Genomic DNA, 18,376 nt, shown 5'->3' with positions numbered 1-18,376 from the left:
TATTTCAGTAAATAGGCATAAGAATAGCTGTTGGGTCACATAAAAGAAACCAAAGTAGAGATTTTGGTCTTATTTAATGTCTGTATTGAAATTCTTCTCAGAGATTCCCCATGGTTCTACCTACTTCGTATATAACCCCCAGTGAAACAGTGGCTAGTACAGAATGTATAGCAAAGAATATGAAAGGAAAAACAAATACATAATAATATTTCCTCTGTATGCCCATTTAATTTCCAGTAATTTGTGGATCATTGTTTTCTCAACTCAGAACTGGTATCCTTGCATCTAACAACTGTGAGGGATATTTCTTAATGTCATTGCTTTATTTCATTGCTTTTCTCCTACTCTAAGGTCAGCCTTGGCTTACACCCTGTGCCTCTTTCCTACACTTTAGTTTTTCTATTATTACATTTTCCTGAGAGAGGCTAATAGCAAAGTAATTTCTTGACTAAAAAGCTCTATTCCTTCATCCTTCACTTACCTTCCTTGCTGTCTTTGATTGCCTTGTAATACCCTCATGTATGTCTGAACAGGCCCTCATTGAGTGTTTTAAGCAAAAACATATGTGTGCTGTTCATCCCCACTACCTACACTCTCTAATATGGATATCCTCCCCCTACATCTCTTCTTTCAGTGTTCTACTCTGTTTCACTTTGTGTTCCGCCTTAGCTGTCTAAAAACCATGAATTAGACTCAAAAGTCATAAATTTTACTCAATTACTTTTAAGCTTATCCAATTTCTACATCCTGAAAATCTGTACTCAAAATATTTTGTTATTCTACCATCATTAATATAATGAATTCAATGTGAAAAAAAAAAGCCTTAAAGAAAGCTGAAAGTCAAAACTCACCGATTAGTGGCTGACAACATTGTGCCCCTTTTCTTGCTTCAGGCATTTCTCTTCTCCCTTATTTTCATCAGGCTTGTCTTTTTTGGAATTTTAAGTATCTATCTGTTCTGTCCTTGCTGTCTTGGAGTGAAAATAACAAGAGTCACCCTTTTGTTTGTTTATGTCCTTCAAACTGTAAACACTACAGGAGGATGTAATCCTTCTTACTGTGTTGTAGGATAGAGCACATGGGGCTCCTAATCCCCAGGTGAACACTTGTATCAAAAGGAGTATTTTCTTTAAATAAATCCCTATGAATACAAATATTTTCTATGTTATTCCTTTCCTTTACACAATGAAATGTGGGGGTTGCAATTTTTAATTAAAGATGGGACTTCAATCTGGCCGCAGTGCTAGGAGAAATTTTCTCAACAGTGGTTCCTTGTTCTTTGGTGCTTCCCAAAGTCTCACATTCCCTGTAACTTTTCTACTGGGTGCTGTTTGGGGTTGCAGTATCTGTAGCTTTAGTTGACAAAAGGATGAAGAGAAATGTGTCACATAGCCTTTCACATCCACAAGGTCTGCAGGACTGACCAGGCTCCTGTCTTTCTTATTGAGCCAGAGAGGCAAGCTGGGCTCCTTCCAGAGGTGTGCCTCAGGGCTGTCACCTGGCCAATGTCACCATTACACACACTGAGCAGGCAAAGGGGATGGGAGGATCCGACCCTTCTCTGGGTCACTCACAACTGGGCAAAGCCCGGTAGCTCTCCACCTCCACCATCATCACCAGCATCATTATCTGCATTATCTGCATTATCAGCATTATCAGCATCACCATCTAACTGAGAGGCCGAAGGTCGCGCAAGGCGCTGTGGCTGAGGGCGGGAAGCGCCTCACCTCAGCTCACCTCAGCTCAGCTCCCGCCCGCCCCGCGCGCCCCAGCGGCCACTCCCCCTCCCTGAGGCGCGCGGCAACTACAACTCGGAGCCTGCCCCGCGCCGCACCGCCCAGGCGCAGCCGACTACATATCCCGGCACGCCGCGGCGCCCCCTGCTCCCGCGAGACCCGGGAGCTCCGGTGTGGCTCTCGCGAGAGCGGCGGGCCCGGAAGTTCCACGTCGGAGGGTCGGAGGCCGTCCGGGCGCAGCGATACCTCCGCCGTCGGTGCTGCCGCGGGGCGACGTGGGGCTATGGTGAGTCCGGGGGCACCTCCACGAGCGGAGCCCGGCTGCCCGGGGAGTGCGGCGGAGCGGAGGTCTTGCCCCGGGAGCCCGGCCTGGCCCGCAGCGGGCGGCGGCCCGTTGTAAGGGGGATTGGGGGCTGCCCTGGTGGGCGCCGCGGCCGTCGGTGACCGGCAAGGCCGTGCAAGGCGGCAGTGCGAGGGGCCGGGAAGCGCCGTCCTGAGGTGTTTTCGTGCGGGCTCCCTCCGGCAGCCCACCCCAGCCTTGCGGAGCTGCCCCCGCGGTGGCTCCCCCCGCGCCATCGGAGGGACGGCGCAGGCGTGGGGAGCGGGGGAGCGATCGGCCCGGCGGGGTGGGGGCCCGAGCAGCACCCGGCAGCGAGACAGCGCTGGGCCTGGCCCGGGGCGCGGCGCCGGGCGGGGCCGGCCGGCGGTGGCTGGGCAGGCTCCGGGGCCGCCGTGTGCCCCGGGCTGCCCCGGCCCCCTGCTACCTGAGCACGTCGTAGTGCTGTTTTGTGCTTTCAGTTAAGTAACTTAGTAAGAAGAAAGCAGTTGTAAATCCCCTGGCATCACTGTGCCTGAAGTAACGGAGCAGATCCCTTGGGCGGTGTTACCGCTGTGGTGCTCATCAAACAGACCCAGCGGTTGTCACAGCATTTTCAGTCGGGGTCACAGTTAACTTTTTCGATCAGCTGTAGTCTGGGCCTTCGTACCAGTAGGTAAGAGCAGTTCCAAGGATAAGCAGAGAAGCCCATGGAATTGTCCTGCCAACTTTTCCGGTATTGATGGCAGGAGAAATAAACCGCAAGTTCATTCTACTGTCAGATGTCACGTCTATAAATTACAGGTACTACACAATAGCTAGGTATCTCTTTCTTCTGGCAGTGTCCAACATATGTAACTGCAGCAGTTAATATTGTTCTGCTACTAAACACATGCAGCATTCTTTGATAGGATAATATTAAGTTCTCGACAATTAAAACGTCAGCAGCATTAAGTGAGCTCAGCGGTCTCTGAGTATCTAAACAGATCTATAATGGCTCTGTTACTTTAAAAAATAACTCTGCTGTACTTCATGCCTTTTAAATACTCTGGCTTTACATTGCCTGTGATGAAAGCGGAAGTTCAAAGACTTCTTCATAAGAGAAAGACTGAAAATTTTCCCTCTTCCCAGTTTTTACAATGTAGTGTTCTCGTCTAAAACTTATTATTAGAATTGTGAATGGAAATAAATTTGTAACTGTCAAATGTTGCTTGTTCCATTATAACTGGCTTTTACACTTGTTTCTTTTGAGGTGAAGTAGCGGGAAAATTCATTTTCTATGGTTGTATCAGAAGCAAATTCTTGTTGCTTTGCTTCAGTAGTTAGGGACACCAGGAATATGTGCAGCATGTTTTGGTTTTATTTTTTTACTGTGCTGGAGATACTTTTTACAGTATGAAAAAATGCTGACTTTCACAGAAGTAAATTAAATAGACCCATTGCCATTGGTGGCATTGCAATGTTTCCAGAAACCCCAAAAAACCAGATAAGCAGATGGATAGATAATAGTAGTAGTCTTCTGTTTGCCTGAAAAGCAGGATTGACTCCTTTTGTTTTAAGGTTTTAACTTCCATCATATTTCTGTGCCAGTTTCATGTTGAATAACTTGTTATTCTCAATTCTTTCCCAATCTAGCCTCTCCGACTTGATATAAAACGGAAACTAACAGCTCGGTCTGACCGAGTGAAGAGTGTAGACTTGCATCCCACAGAACCATGGATGTTGGCTAGCCTTTACAATGGTAGTGTCTGTGTTTGGAACCATGAAACACAGGTGAGGCTTTTGGTTTTCCTTTATTATGAAATCTTCATAACTGATATTGTGTAGATGTATAAATTGTATTTTCAGTACTTGATGTACAAGAAGAATCTTAAATCGCTGCCACTAATTGTACTCTGTCTCATTAAAAAGTCACTATAGTAATAGACAAGGAATATCTTTAGCTGTGACTTTAATGATGTTTCATTTCCTAGAGGTTTATTTTTCAAGAACTGTCTCCTTTGTGGATTCCTTGCAGACTAATGCCTTTCCTTCTGAAGGATTAGATGCCTCTGTCTTGCACCAACCTTCTGTATTTGTGAAGGTTGTAGGATCTTTTAGACCTCTACTTGTCTGTCAAGTATGATTGAAACTGGGCAGCAGATCCAAAAAATACTTGGAGGTGGGACTGGGTTAAGAACGAAGGGAGAAAATAAAGGTGATATTAAAACAGCAGAACAAGCAAGTATCTCCCTCCTTGGACAGGTGTAATCTTTTTAAGAAGTGGACACGTAGTGTTGTAGGATTCTTGGGGAATTGCCAAAGGCAACATACTGGACACTTTTAAGGAAAGACAAAGACCTGATTTCAAAACTCGTATTTTCACCGCTGCTATAAACTTACTATTTTTGTCTTTAGACTCTGGTGAAGACTTTTGAAGTGTGTGACCTGCCAGTGAGAGCTGCTAAATTCGTGGCAAGAAAGAACTGGGTTGTTACAGGAGCTGTAAGCTATTGTCTTGTGATTTCCATATGCAGTAGTACTTTAATTCATTTTCATGCCATTCCTTTGTGCATCGCATAATAATATGATTTTATATGAATTTGTAGAAGAGAAAGGAATACTTCTCTACAGTTTCCCAGAAATTTTCTCCTTTAAATAAAATTAAAATTTAAACTTTCTTTCAAAGGAAAGCTACCTAATGTGGTGACTAGTTCTGCATGTAGTGCAAGGTAGATCTAGATTCAACTTTTACTGTCAACTGGAGACCACTCAGCACCGAATTTTGACTATATATTCGTAGTGCTACTTTAAGATGAAACTTTTGACTATCCTAGGCAAGATGACTTACAAGTTACTTTCTACTTGTGTTCTTGGTTATATCAAAGAAGTTTTTTGGAGTTTTACTTGTCTCTAGAAAAATACTCTGCTTTTATTCAGTGAGTCTACTTTGAGAGAAATAGTTTTATTCTAATCTTAATAACATGCTTTTCTTGATGGAATGAATAAGTTTTGTTGAAATTGAGGTAATGCCTAAAATTTTTTGTCTCAAATTTTTTTTCTAGTCTGCTGCCCTATACATGGAATAAAACATTTATTGTCACTTCATTGTCTTATGCTGCTGTGACCCAGTTACTTCCAAGTGTGCATAAGTTAGCTGTGTTTCCCAAGAAGTACAACACTGCCTCTTTGGCAGCACAAGAGTTCAGACAGCTGTATGGGAACTGGTGGAAATTGGTCTCAGTTTTTATTTTTATGTGCTTAATTTCACCTGGATTAGTTTCTTGATCTGATTCAGTATGCAGCTGTTTCTGTCCTAGCTTTCCCATGAGAGGCTGCAATGCAGTGGCCAGAAATGGTAAGGAAAGGGCCAGAAACAGCAAGGAAAGGGCAAGCCAACTGTTTTCTGCAACAGGGCCAAGTCTTAGTGACTATGAAAATGTAATGTTAGTCATTGCTTATTTGTGTTTCATGTTCATCATGCTGATAGACTGGTCTCAAAAGAACATAAACTTGTCTTTTTCCACCATTCTAAACAAGTGTTTTCTGTAGGTGTTGCTACTTACAGGCACGTGTTTGAAAGAGGAAAAGGCAAGAGTAGAAAAGTAAATGCTTTGGATAAAACAAGCAGTGCAGAGTTTATCACTGTTTAATTTACTCTGATGGCCTTGTAAGTTGTCACTTCTGAAAGCTTTACCTCATGTTTTATTCCTTGTCAGATAGTTCTTCAAATAACTTTTTTTTTTTAAGGGTTTGGAATAATGCTTTTATTAATACTTTATCTGAAATAACTGTATCACACACACACCCCCAAAAAAATAATCTCAATTCTAAAAAATAGTTGAAATCACCTATCCATTTGACTTGGAGCTACAGCTCCTTTCCTTTTGGCCCCACAGCATTAACGTCATTGTAAATTTTATGTTGGAGAGCCTTGCTTTTCATTTCATATAAAGCATTAATAATTTTAAAAGCATTTTTTCACTTAATTATAAATCAAAAAACTATTTTTTAAATGAAATTTTAGTTGAAGCTTTTTCCATTTCATAAATGCCTTGGAATAGGGTTGGGTAATTTACAGACTTCTGAATCAAAGCAGAATCTGTATCAGTAGCAAGGTACAGAAAATACATTTTCTCCTAACAACACTTTGTTGTTAGAGGCTCTTAAATGATCAAATGTTTTTTCTAGCTACCCTGCACTGAATATAAGGTGTATTATACAAAGTCCAATTTTAATTTTGCCTTTTCTTCCCTTTCATAGGATGACATGCAAATTAGAGTTTTTAATTATAATACCTTGGAAAGAGTTCACATGTTTGAAGCACATTCAGATTACATTCGTTGTATTGCTGTGCATCCCACACAGCCTTTCATACTGACAAGCAGTGGTAAGAGTTCTTTGGTATATTTTTATATTTATTAACCAGCTATTTTTAGGCTTCAATTTTCTATCTAGTGAGGGATTGCATGTTCTTTTCCTTTTTCTGCTGAAACAGGAGTCCTTGAGGTTATTTCTTTGCTGCATGCATTCATGTTTTGTAATTGAATAGCAACTGTACTTAAAATTAAAATATAGTATCTTATGTTCTTGTCAGAGAAGAGCAAAGTACGTTGTTGTTTAATATCTGCCAGAGGAAAGATTCAAATATGTGTGAATCGGCTGGTTTTTGAGTTTGACACACTGAAATTCTGTTTGTGTTTTAAAAGAAAAATGCATAATGGAGTGTTTTCAGCTGGCAATCTGACTTGAAACAGCAGATAACTTTCATGTTTTTCCAAAAATACTTCCGAGTTCTCTGTTATTTGAGGCAATCTACTTTACTCAGGGTTGGAAGATCACAGTATCCCAAAGATCTTGCCCAAGGACACCTACAATGTGCCACTCAGTACCTTTCATTCCTGGAAACCTCACTAATGCAATCAGAGCTCTGCAAGAATGCAGAGAGCCTTGTGAGTCGGAAGCACCATGTCTTCTGTGTTTTGCAGTTGAAGCTAGTACACTTACACTCAAAATAAAGGTATTAGGAAGCCAGCTTGGGTGTCTGGTTCCTATTCTATAGTGCTCATCAGAGTAGGTGCTGCAGAAGAAAACGTGGGTCCAATTCCTTAATATCTGCCCGGTATTTTAAGATTAATAATTCGATACCTTAAATCTTAATCTCCATTTTTAAGACTGATTTATTTCTTCCTTAGTTTTATCGCTTTGTCATTTTACTGGACAATCTTTTTGCGAAACTTGTACTCCTTGTGGTCCTTCTGCAGGGAAGGACTGGTGATCTTACAGATGAAAAATATCTTGAGTATTAGCAGTGCCCCCCTTCAAAGGGGGATGGATGAGTGAGCCTTTAATGTGAAGTTGTTAAGGATTATTTAGTGTCAGAAGGTAGGTATCAGAATATACTCAACTAATGGAAGCTGGCTTTTTTTGTTTCTTGGTTGTTTTTTTTTTTTAGATGACATGCTCATTAAACTCTGGGACTGGGATAAAAAGTGGTCTTGTTCTCAGGTGTTTGAAGGACACACCCATTATGTCATGCAGATTGTTATAAACCCAAAAGACAATAATCAGTTTGCCAGTGCCTCTCTGGACAGGACAATCAAGGTAAAGAAACTGTATTTTGGGGTGGTTTTTGTCAGTTACGAAGTAATTACCAGAGTACAAAACCCAGTAATACTCAATGGACAATGGGTCAGAACTTTTAAAAGTAGGTGCAATAATAGAAGTCTTATTGAATGAAGACCTGAATGTTAGTTGAGTTACTATGCACCTACTAAGTAAATCAGTAAATTTACAAGATTACCTGTCACCTCTAATCATTGAAGTGTGGTTGTCTAAGTGCTGCATTTCCATTTGGATTCCATTCAGAAATATTGAGGAGGAGTAATGGTTACACTATCAATGAGTAGTTTGGGAGAATTGAAACTGTATGTATATAGTGTGTAAATCTTTTAACTGTGCATTTAAAAAAGTAAAAGGATTTTTCCCATTATTTTCCTGTCCTTGGCTTTCTATCTAAAGGTATTTTCAACCTTCTCATGGTAGACCCTGATGAGTCTTATTTGCTGTGAACTACTACTAAATATCTGGGACTATTGATTTACAGTTATTTCAGCAGTGAGACTTCCTCGCATTCCCTATAAATTATAAGCATATTGGCTGTAAAAAGCCAGTTTTGATTTCCTATGTCCTCAGATGTTGAGATTAGGTGCATATGAATGTTGATTTGATGTGGTAATCATGGGAAAGTAGCAGTCCGTCTGTAACTTGATTTGATTCATTTTGAGTCCTCATTTAGCATGAGATTTGTTGTTCATTTAATGTAACTGGAAAAAGTAAAATTCAGGACACAACTGGGGCAACCCATGTATGCACAAATAGTTGACTGCTTTTCCTAGATCTAATAGTTAATTTTATAAACAGATACTACTTCATATAGTGTCTTACATGGTTTTTTTGTCCTTAAGAAAAAAAAAAGAGCTCTGTAGTTTTGAGCTGTAGAGCACAGCGTGTACAACTCTGTTATTTCTGCTTATTTGGCAGGGAGGTGAAGATTAGTAGTTTGGTAAGCAGTTCTTTACCTAAGAGAACAGCAGTGTCTCTGGAATTCCATATTGTATATCTCTGGAATTGTAAAGTAAACCTGAATGCCTACTCTGTTTGGCAAGGTTGACCTGGATGCCAAAGATGGATAACTGCATGTGGCTGGGTTTGATTGGGTTTGGGTTTTTTTTTTTCTGGCAGGTGTGGCAGCTTGGCTCTTCTTCACCCAACTTTACTTTGGAAGGGCATGAGAAAGGAGTGAACTGCATTGACTATTACAGTGGAGGAGACAAGCCATACCTCATCTCAGGTGCAGATGACCGGTTGGTTAAGATCTGGGACTACCAGGTATGTGTTCAACTCTTCATAAACGTTTGTGCAGAGTTTGTCCATAGCAAAACAGTTAGTTGTGTACATCAGTTATGTAGTCTAATCTCGGTTGTCTCAAGCGGAGTAGACTTTGTTCGTTCGCAAAGTTGTGGAAGAGTTCTTAACAAAGACAGTATTAGGTCTGTCTTCGCCTGTAACTAGATTCAGTTGTTCTGACTTTTTGCAGTGAACTCTGCTTTCTATCTTGCTTTAATCTGTTTCTGCTATATAACTCTGAGAGAGTGTATCTTCTAGGCAGAAACCCATCTGAAAATAGAGGAAAACAGCTATGTCAAGGGAAACAAATGTTTTCTTCTGTGGAGGAGAAATCAACTCTACAAAATTATAGTTTCTAGTATATCTAATGCTGTTGTTGCAGCATCTTGGAAATAAATGTTACTGGAAGAAATCTAGAGAAAGATGTTTTCAGGTCCATTTTGGATATGGGAAGAAATTTTATAAGAGATGAAGGTGTAAATTTAACAACCTTTTTATTATCTGTACCTGTACTTCTGACTCTTTGCAGAATAAAACTTGTGTACAGACACTGGAAGGACATGCTCAAAATGTGTCGTGTGTCAGCTTCCATCCTGAGTTGCCTATCATTATCACAGGCTCAGAAGATGGTAATTTTGTATTTTCTGATATATAAAGGACAGGGGAAAACCTTACGGGAGAACTCTTCTTGTGGTGTGGCTACACACCTCCTGCCCTTGCACGGAGAGAAGAGATGAAAGGCATGTGTTTCTTTTCCTCTAGGAACTGTGCGCATTTGGCATTCAAGCACTTACCGCCTGGAAAGTACCCTCAACTACGGTATGGAGAGAGTGTGGTGTGTGGCCAGTTTAAGAGGATCCAATAACGTGGCTTTGGGATATGATGAAGGCAGCATTATTGTTAAGGTACAATTAATAATTTGAAATGAGAAATGGTGATTCATCACTGTCCCATGTGCAGAGCAACTGATTTCTGATTCTGTGATACATAAAATACTGGAATATTTGGCATTTAACTGATGTTTTCAGACAGAGCCAGGGTATTTTACTAGGTATGTTCAACTGAAAAGAAAATCAAGAATGTATTTTCTCCATCTACTGAATTTCTATGCTACACTTTCTAGCTTGGTCGTGAAGAGCCTGCCATGTCCATGGATGCAAATGGAAAAATTATTTGGGCTAAACATTCAGAAGTCCAACAGGCTAACTTGAAAGCTATGGGAGATGCTGAAATCAAAGATGGAGAAAGATTGCCGCTGGCTGTAAAGGATATGGGGAGCTGTGAAATCTATCCTCAGACAATTCAGCACAACCCTAATGGACGGTAATAGATTTTAGAATAAGATACTTAAGCATTTCTGATTTCTTTTTTTTTTTTAATATTTGAAAAGTTTTTGATCAAAAAAAATTAGTAGCGTGTGTGCTGGTAGAGAACAGGTATATCAGAGCGAGGCACTGTAGTAGAGTAATAGATGGGCTGCACCTGTAAGAGCTCACAGCTTAAAGAGAAGTTGGACACTGTAAGTAGGCAAAAAAGTACACAAACAAAATGTATAAGGTAATAGCAGCAAACAGCATTCTTTGATCGCTTCTCTTGAGTTGGGTTTTGTTAACAAATAAGCTAAATTAAGAGAAAAGTTAAAGGCAGACAAGGTATAAGAGCTGCTCAGTGGGGACCAGAAGGAATAGGAAGTAGCTAACAACATGACACAGAGAAAAATTGAGTTCTGTGACATTTTTGGAATATATATGAAGCTTCTAAATTCTGTTGGATTTGCAGTCGCTATATTGGTCTAGGGGCCGTTTAACTGTTCAGATAATTTGTATCCTTGATCATGCCTATTGAACTGAACACAGGTATCTGACAGATGCATCTTTCTTATGCTCTAGGTTTGTCGTAGTGTGTGGTGATGGTGAATATATCATCTACACAGCTATGGCTTTGAGAAACAAGAGCTTTGGTTCTGCACAGGAGTTTGTATGGGCACATGATTCTTCAGAGTAAGTTTTGCAGATTTTTTTTTTTTTCTTTATGTTAACTTAAATTTGCTGATGATGATTTTCAAGCTGTACAAATAGTAAACTGGCCTGAAGATATCCACATATACTGTGTGGATAATGAACTTTGAATAACTGTCCTGCTTCAAAATTTTCCATTTATAGCACTGCTAATTTTCAAAGACAAATCATATGCAGTTGTTTTGTAGTAGCTTACAATTTTAATAATCTGATACTTTGGAAGCTGAGTAATTTTATTTTTTTCTTTTACAATGCAATCTCCATTTAGATATGCAATCAGGGAAAGCAACAGTGTTGTAAAGATCTTCAAAAATTTCAAAGAGAAGAAGTCTTTCAAACCTGATTTTGGAGCAGAAGGTGAGTATTTACTTACAAAATAGATGTGTTGGCACATATTTTGTACAATGTTGAAGAAATTTTATTTCCACCTTTATTTTCTTGCAGGTATCTATGGTGGCTTCCTGTTGGGGGTCAGATCTGTTAATGGCTTGGCATTCTATGATTGGGAAAACACAGAACTGATTCGCAGAATTGAAATTCAGCCCAAACATGTAAGTGAGACTGAAGGTGTTTACCTGTCTGTGTGTACTGGTTTGTTTTTGTTTTTTTTTTTCTTTTGCAAGGCTGCTGATTTTCTTAAATGAAGCAAACCTGTCAATCATAAACTTAATAAGTTATTATTTTATCTGCCATGTAGCAGAAGGGGGGGGGGGAAATCCCTGTATGTGTTGGCTTCTCAAGTCCTAAAGCTTTTTTTATATTTAGTATGTTTTAACCTTAATGTATATGTCCTCATTTCTTAACCTGGTGTCTCTAAAACTGTTGTTATTAATTCTGATGATGCAGATTTTCTGGTCTGACTCGGGTGAGCTTGTCTGCATTGCTACAGAAGAGTCATTCTTCATTCTGAAATACTTATCAGAAAAAGTTGCAGCAGCCCAAGAAACACATGAAGGTGTCACTGAAGATGGAATTGAAGATGCTTTTGAGGTACCTTCTATTTTAAAAACGGATTAGGGTTAGTGGTCATGTAAGCAAGTCTTCCCAGAGTATAGCAAACCTAATCCTTTACATAGTCCTATTAAATTTTAGTTTCCAGAACATTGAGTACCACACAGTATATGTCTGCCTGAGGAGCGCTTAATCATTCTATTTAGGTTCCCTGGGGAGAGTATCCCTGTTGAATACCAGCATGACAGACCTTGATGCCTGCATTTCTCTTCAGACGTATTTACTATTCTTAGAGTTATAGAGGTTATCTTTAAAACACACTTGTTTGTAGTATGTTTACATAGCTTCATTTCTTCTGTAAGTCAAATTTTGAAATTATTGAAGTTTGAGAAGTGAAAAAAAACCCTCATGCTGTGAAATGTCAGAAAGAAAAATTTCAGAAGGAAAGTTGTCTTTGATTATTTTGCTTAATGCTTAGTTTGGTGCTTGTTTCCTAGATTTATGATTGGTTTAGTTAAGAACTAAGGTAGAGATTTCCTGTGTTACAGGATTTTTCTAATACTAAAAGCATTATTTATGTATTTCAGTCTGTATCTAAACTTATAGTTGGGCAAGTTGCAAAAATTTACTTACGTATGGAATATTGCATTTTCAAATTAAATTTAATAGTCTTACTGCTATCTAAAAGTACCTTGATATATCTACTTAAACTTAATTTGCAGGTTCTTGGTGAGATTCAGGAGATTGTGAAAACAGGCTTGTGGGTAGGAGACTGCTTTATTTACACCAGTTCTGTGAACAGACTCAACTATTATGTTGGAGGAGAAATTGTCACTATTGCCCATTTAGACAGGTAAGTTGCTGCATCAGGTTATAAGCACATGTTAAAGGTTTTTTCAGTGATGTTAGGACAAGGTGAACCTCATCACCTGCTTGCTGTGCATCACTGCTTTTTCTTAAATATCATGCTAATGTATTCTGAGGCAGTAATACAATCTTGGAGGGAATAAACAGTGTTATGTGAAAGTGTACATAGTAAAAGTAGAATTTTCTACCTGAGTATTGTTGCTACCATAAGAACTACTGTTTGGGTAGTTTTGTGTAGACTCTTTGGCAATTAATATATTCAACGTGAATATTCTTTGTTTTGTTTCAGAACAATGTATCTTTTGGGGTATATCCCTAAGGACAACCGACTTTATTTGGGTGATAAAGAGCTAAACATTGTTAGCTACTCTTTGCTGGTCTCAGTGCTTGAATATCAAACTGCTGTGATGAGAAGAGATTTTGGTATGGCTGATAAAGTTCTTCCCACAATTCCGAAAGAGCAGAGAACCAGAGTTGCACATTTTCTTGAAAAACAGGCAAGAAAACTGCTTATTGGTAGTAGTATTAGTATCAAAAACTTAATTAGTTTATTCACTTCTCTAATTGAGTTGCTAAGCAAAACACAATCATCATCTGTAAGCATAAACTCTTGTTAATCATCTGTATTTATTTGAGAATACTGTGACTTCCTGTTCCAGGGGGGTTTTGTTAGAACATCTAGGATGCTGGTTGACCTGACGGATCACAGCCTTACTTTCAGATTTTTATTTTAGGGCTTCAAGCAACAAGCTCTTGCAGTATCTACAGATCCAGAGCATCGTTTTGAACTTGCCCTTCAACTTGGAGAATTAAAAATAGCATATCAGCTTGCAGTGGAAGCAGAGGTAAACACACAACTTCTGGTGATTCTTAGTATTAGCATGAATCTTAAGAGGCCCTGTAAGAAAAGACAATGGTATGTGGGGACAGCTCCCTGAACACCGTATAAATGCCTCCAGCTTCCTCGATGAGGCTCTTCTGCCCGTAAATCAAAGAAATCTAAGGTGTGGGATGGGGACAGAAGAATGTTGTCCCCTCAGAAAGCTACGGGAACTCCTGGAGAATACAAAACTTGACCCAAGAACCAAGCCTTAATCTCCAGTATTTAACAGTGAGAGGAGGAATGATAGGAATTGAAGCCTGTAAGCCTTTGTTCCAGCTTTGGCAGACTTAGACTGGTGCACTAGGAAGACTGACGGGTAGTGATGTGTCCCGTAGCTATTATGCAGACAATTGATGTCGCAGTTCCTGTTGTAAAATAATGAAGCTAGTGATGAGGAATGTTAACTTGGTTACACAGATGCCTTTCTTATATTTTGAAGGTTAATTTGGGATCTTAAGAGATGATTACTGTTTAAATTTCCAAAGTTATTTCTACCTCCTCCCTCCATGTTTAATGGAAAACTATCTATTTTATGTAATGGCATAGCTGTGTAATGATCTGCGTATAACACTGTCATGCTGTGAAGTAGCAGTAATAGTACCTCAAAGGGAAGACAAGTGTAATGATACGGTACAGTATGTTCACAAGTAAACATGTTTTCATATTGAATGCTCTGAATATCTTTAAGTGTTGTTAGAAATGTGAGGGTTATTTTTTGTGGGTGTTTTTTTCCTCTCTCCCTCTCCCCTTTTCATGTGATCAGTCAGAACAGAAATGGAAGCAACTTGCCGAGCTTGCCATCAGTAAGTGCCAATTCGGCTTAGCCCAAGAGTGTCTCCACCATGCCCAAGACTACGGAGGACTACTGCTTCTGGCCACAGCCTCTGGAAATGCCAGCATGGTGAATAAGTTAGCTGAAGGAGCAGAAAAAGATGGCAAGAACAACGTTGCATTTATGAGCTACTTCCTGCAGGGAAAGTAAGTAGCAAGAGAGAGATTCAGTTGTGTTCTTTTCTGCTTTCCCAAGTGCAGAGAACCTCAGGTTCTTTAAATGGTTAACTACAGCTAACAGAACTACGGGGAGAAAGATTGTGGCAGGTACCTTTTCAGAAAAGCTGATTCTATTTTACAGTGGCTGCTACTTTTAAAACCTGAAATGAAAGCACTTTAATGGAATAAACAGGTGATCTGATATGAAATTTTGTCTTTTATTTTTAAATTTACTGGTTAAAATCACACTTTAAAATCTTTTAGGCTTGATTCGTGTTTGGAGCTCCTGATTAAAACTGGGCGTCTCCCAGAAGCTGCTTTTCTTGCACGGACGTACTTGCCAAGCCAAGTTTCAAGGTAACCTCAAAGCATTTGCAGAGCATGAATAGTGTTGTCAAAATTTAGCTGTACGTAACAAATATGGTTTGCATCTCCAGGGTTGTTAAACTGTGGCGGGAGAGTCTCTCTAAAGTCAATCAAAAAGCTGCAGAGTCCCTTGCTGATCCAACAGAATATGAGAATCTTTTCCCTGGATTAAAGGAGGCTTTTGTTGCTGAAGAGTATGTTAAACAAAGTCTTGCTGACTTGCGGCCAGCCAGGGAATACCCCCTTGTCACTGTAAGTCAGAAGTGGGAGTTCTTACTGTCTCTAGAAAAAAAAAAAAAACTATTTTGCTGTGTAAAATCAGCTTTAAGCAGATCAGTGCAACCACTTAAACATTCCGTGAACATGTTTTGGTCTTTTTACTGTTAGCCAAATGAAGAAAGAAACTTACTTGAAGAAGCAAAAGGATTTGAGCCTTCTGGAGTAATGGCATCTCAGGTGAGTGTTACTACTAAATGATAAATTCTAAGGAAGAGGCAACTCCTGCCACTGTATGGCAACATCTGCCCTGGAGAATACTGCAACAATGGACAGATCATTGCTTTTATTGGCTCGACTGTAAGCACTGCAGTGCGGAGTTCCATGTTCTTTTGCCTCGGACTCTTCTTAATCTACTTCTGTAACTAATAATGACTTACTGACTGTGAAGTTGCTTCTTTGGCGTGGTTATTGGTTAGTTTGGGTCATCTTTTGTTACTGTGAGTAGCCATAGAGTCTTACCATTTAATTCATCCTGCAGAAACCAGTTTCAGTTGCACAGACAAATAAACACTGCCTCAACTGCTGCTAGTTTTCTAAAAGCTCAGTAGTTAGAACCTGGAAACTCTTGCATATTACAATTAAAAATGCTTTCTATTCTTTGCTAGTGTGCATGGTTATGGAATAAGTATTTCATAAGTAACAGACTAGGAATCCTGCTCAGTTACTTGCTGATGTTCCAATCAGTATCTGAAGTAGCTGAAACTGAATTATTTTTTTTTGACCACCTCAGTTGTCCAAGCATTATGCAGAAAACACATGACTTGGTATAAGGTATGCACATAGAGAATGAAACAAACACTTAAAATGCTTTTCAGGGCTTAAACAGAAGATGACAACTTCAGATTATTGCTTATGTCAAATACACTTTATGTTTGAACATGAAAATCAGAATGAGAGTTCCTTAAAGACAGTCACGTTGGTGCAGCTCTTAGAGGCTGTAAGCTTCTAAAAGAACTGCACTGGAAGAAACAGTGACAACTCTCCATTCTGTCCCTGTACTGTTTCCTCATAGGAGATGTACTGCAAAACTTCACTGGTAGCTTACTTTCAAGTAGCTTTAGTGACTGCTGTGTGTGTATCAAAGCAAGTATCATTAAAGCAAAATCAAACTTGTGTGCACATTTGTTGAAGATGCAGAAATGGCATTGCAAAAGTTACCTAACCAAGTTTGAACTCACTTGTATTAGAAGTTGAAAACAAGACCATAAATGTTAGAAGCATATATTTGCATTCAGCTAATGATTGCATGGAAGCCCTTAAAACAATAGCTGTCTTACAGCTGAGGCTGAATAGGGCAAGTTTTGCAGGAGATAATTGTATAATTAATTTAAATATGGTTAATTGAATGGTACCATTGCTTTGGTACCAACTGATGAATTAACTGTTGCACAAGTTTTATATTAAGATAAGGGAAGGATGTTAAACCATTATAGGGTATGGAACACAAAGCCCAGCAACAGCATTTACTGACTTTGTCACAGCAGTTTCAGCAATCTCAAGTAACTTCTTTCCTGCTGGGGCCTTTGAAAATCACATACTTTCTAACAACACTTCAGTATCTCAATTGAACGAATACAATGAAAACAACCTTCAGGAAGTATCAGTTGCATCATCAACTGCTTCAAAGAAAGCAGGCAGGGAAACTGTAGTCTCCAGTGGAGGAAGGACTAGAGTGCTTACTGCCTGTGAAGGTGTGGCTCAAGAATTACTGAGGGCAACATTGAAACGGAACCACGGGGAGAGGGGGATTAGAAGTCTGCTGCTGTTGCTTACTTTTGTTGGAAATACTTAATTTCTTAAGACCTTAAGGAGTTTTCTTTTTGATTAGAAAAAGACTGAAGAACCAGTTCCATCTCCTAAACAAGAAGTGATGAAAACAGTTTTGCAGAACTCTGATCTTCTTCCAATAAGAGATCAAAAGGTACTTTAATACATTCTTATGAAGGGAAATACAAGCACTAAATTTTGAATTAGACTTCAGCTAATAATGTGATTGCTGGAAAGTATCACCTTCTGTACTAATGGACCCAGACAGCTTAGGACCAGTAGTGTATGGATCCCTTCCACACTGCACAGTAATATAGACCAGTTCCTGCAGCCTTGTGGATTTACAAGGAAGGAAAGGTGAAATCCAAACACAGCTGCTCAGGCCATGGTAAAAAGTTGCAGCTCCAGGGTGCTTTCTTACCAAGAAGGTAGCTTTGCTCTACAGCTTATTTTAATATTTATGACCCACCTGACTACCTCTGCTTGGTGTTATGCAGAATATACAAATATATCACATGGAATCATGTCATAACCGTATCATCTCCCCTTGATGTAATCGTGTCTTTTTCTAGACACTGCTGGACTTGGAAGATGACTTAGACAACTTGGATCTGGAGGATATTGATACCACAGATATCAATCTGGATGAAGAGATCTTAGATGAGTGAATGTACTTTTTAGATGATCACATCAATTACTCCAAACAGGAATGAAGTTCTATGGACTAGTTGTTTCAAGTTATTTTGATTTTTATACTTTGTGGACCATGTACATTTAGAAAGAGGGGTTAACCCAGCAACTGTACAAAAAAAAAATCACCTTCCACGAGGTTGAAATTAAAGATGTAGGCCTGTTCCAGTACATACTAAAAAATGTTTTCGTTTATCAAGCAGTTCAATAAACCCTCTTAAACCATTGTATTGTTCTGTTCTCCATTTCTACTGTTCTTAATTCAGTAGTGTGTATTGCAAGAATTTGAAAGAGGAGCATAGTAGCTTAGGACACTGGGAAATACACAACTACATACCAAGCCCATATGCTGAGACTAATGCTTTTGGGCTTGGATCTGTTAAGCAGTAGCTGAGCTACTCTTCCAGACACCATTTTAGCTAAAAGAGCTATTAAAACAGTAATGTGTCTCAAACAATAGATGTGGTGTTATATGCTCTCCTCAGTGAAGCTGAGAAGACCCTGCTGACCCTGCCTTTATTTCAGTAAGTGAATTGTGAGTAGCTCCTTACATTCAACAGTAAAGGAATTCAACTAAGGGTATATTAGAACCTGAAAAGCTAGAAGTTGTAGTAAGTGCTGTAAG

At 39.4% G+C, this 18,376-nt stretch overlaps 1 protein-coding gene across 1 annotated transcript; it reads left to right on the top strand.

The window, feature by feature from the left end:
- The first annotated feature begins 1,895 nt into the window (after nt 1-1,895).
- Nucleotides 1,896-17,981, top strand: COPB2 (COPI coat complex subunit beta 2). The gene is made up of 22 exons (XM_005232244.4): nt 1,896-2,022; nt 3,688-3,825; nt 4,450-4,536; nt 6,295-6,421; nt 7,487-7,635; nt 8,776-8,922; nt 9,470-9,569; nt 9,703-9,845; nt 10,064-10,263; nt 10,830-10,940; nt 11,227-11,315; nt 11,403-11,509; nt 11,805-11,948; nt 12,632-12,762; nt 13,066-13,273; nt 13,511-13,621; nt 14,423-14,637; nt 14,914-15,006; nt 15,087-15,267; nt 15,403-15,471; nt 17,123-17,215; nt 17,634-17,981. Exons 1-22 carry the CDS (start codon nt 2,020-2,022, stop codon nt 17,727-17,729), a joined length of 2,742 nt encoding a protein of 913 aa, XP_005232301.1. The 5' UTR covers nt 1,896-2,019; the 3' UTR covers nt 17,730-17,981.
- The last annotated feature ends 395 nt before the right edge of the window (nt 17,982-18,376 follow it).

This window comes from Falco peregrinus, chromosome 12 (genome assembly GCF_023634155.1).
Source record: "Falco peregrinus isolate bFalPer1 chromosome 12, bFalPer1.pri, whole genome shotgun sequence".
NCBI lineage: Eukaryota > Metazoa > Chordata > Aves > Falconiformes > Falconidae > Falco > Falco peregrinus.
This window is presented reverse-complemented; position numbering and strand designations above follow the sequence as displayed.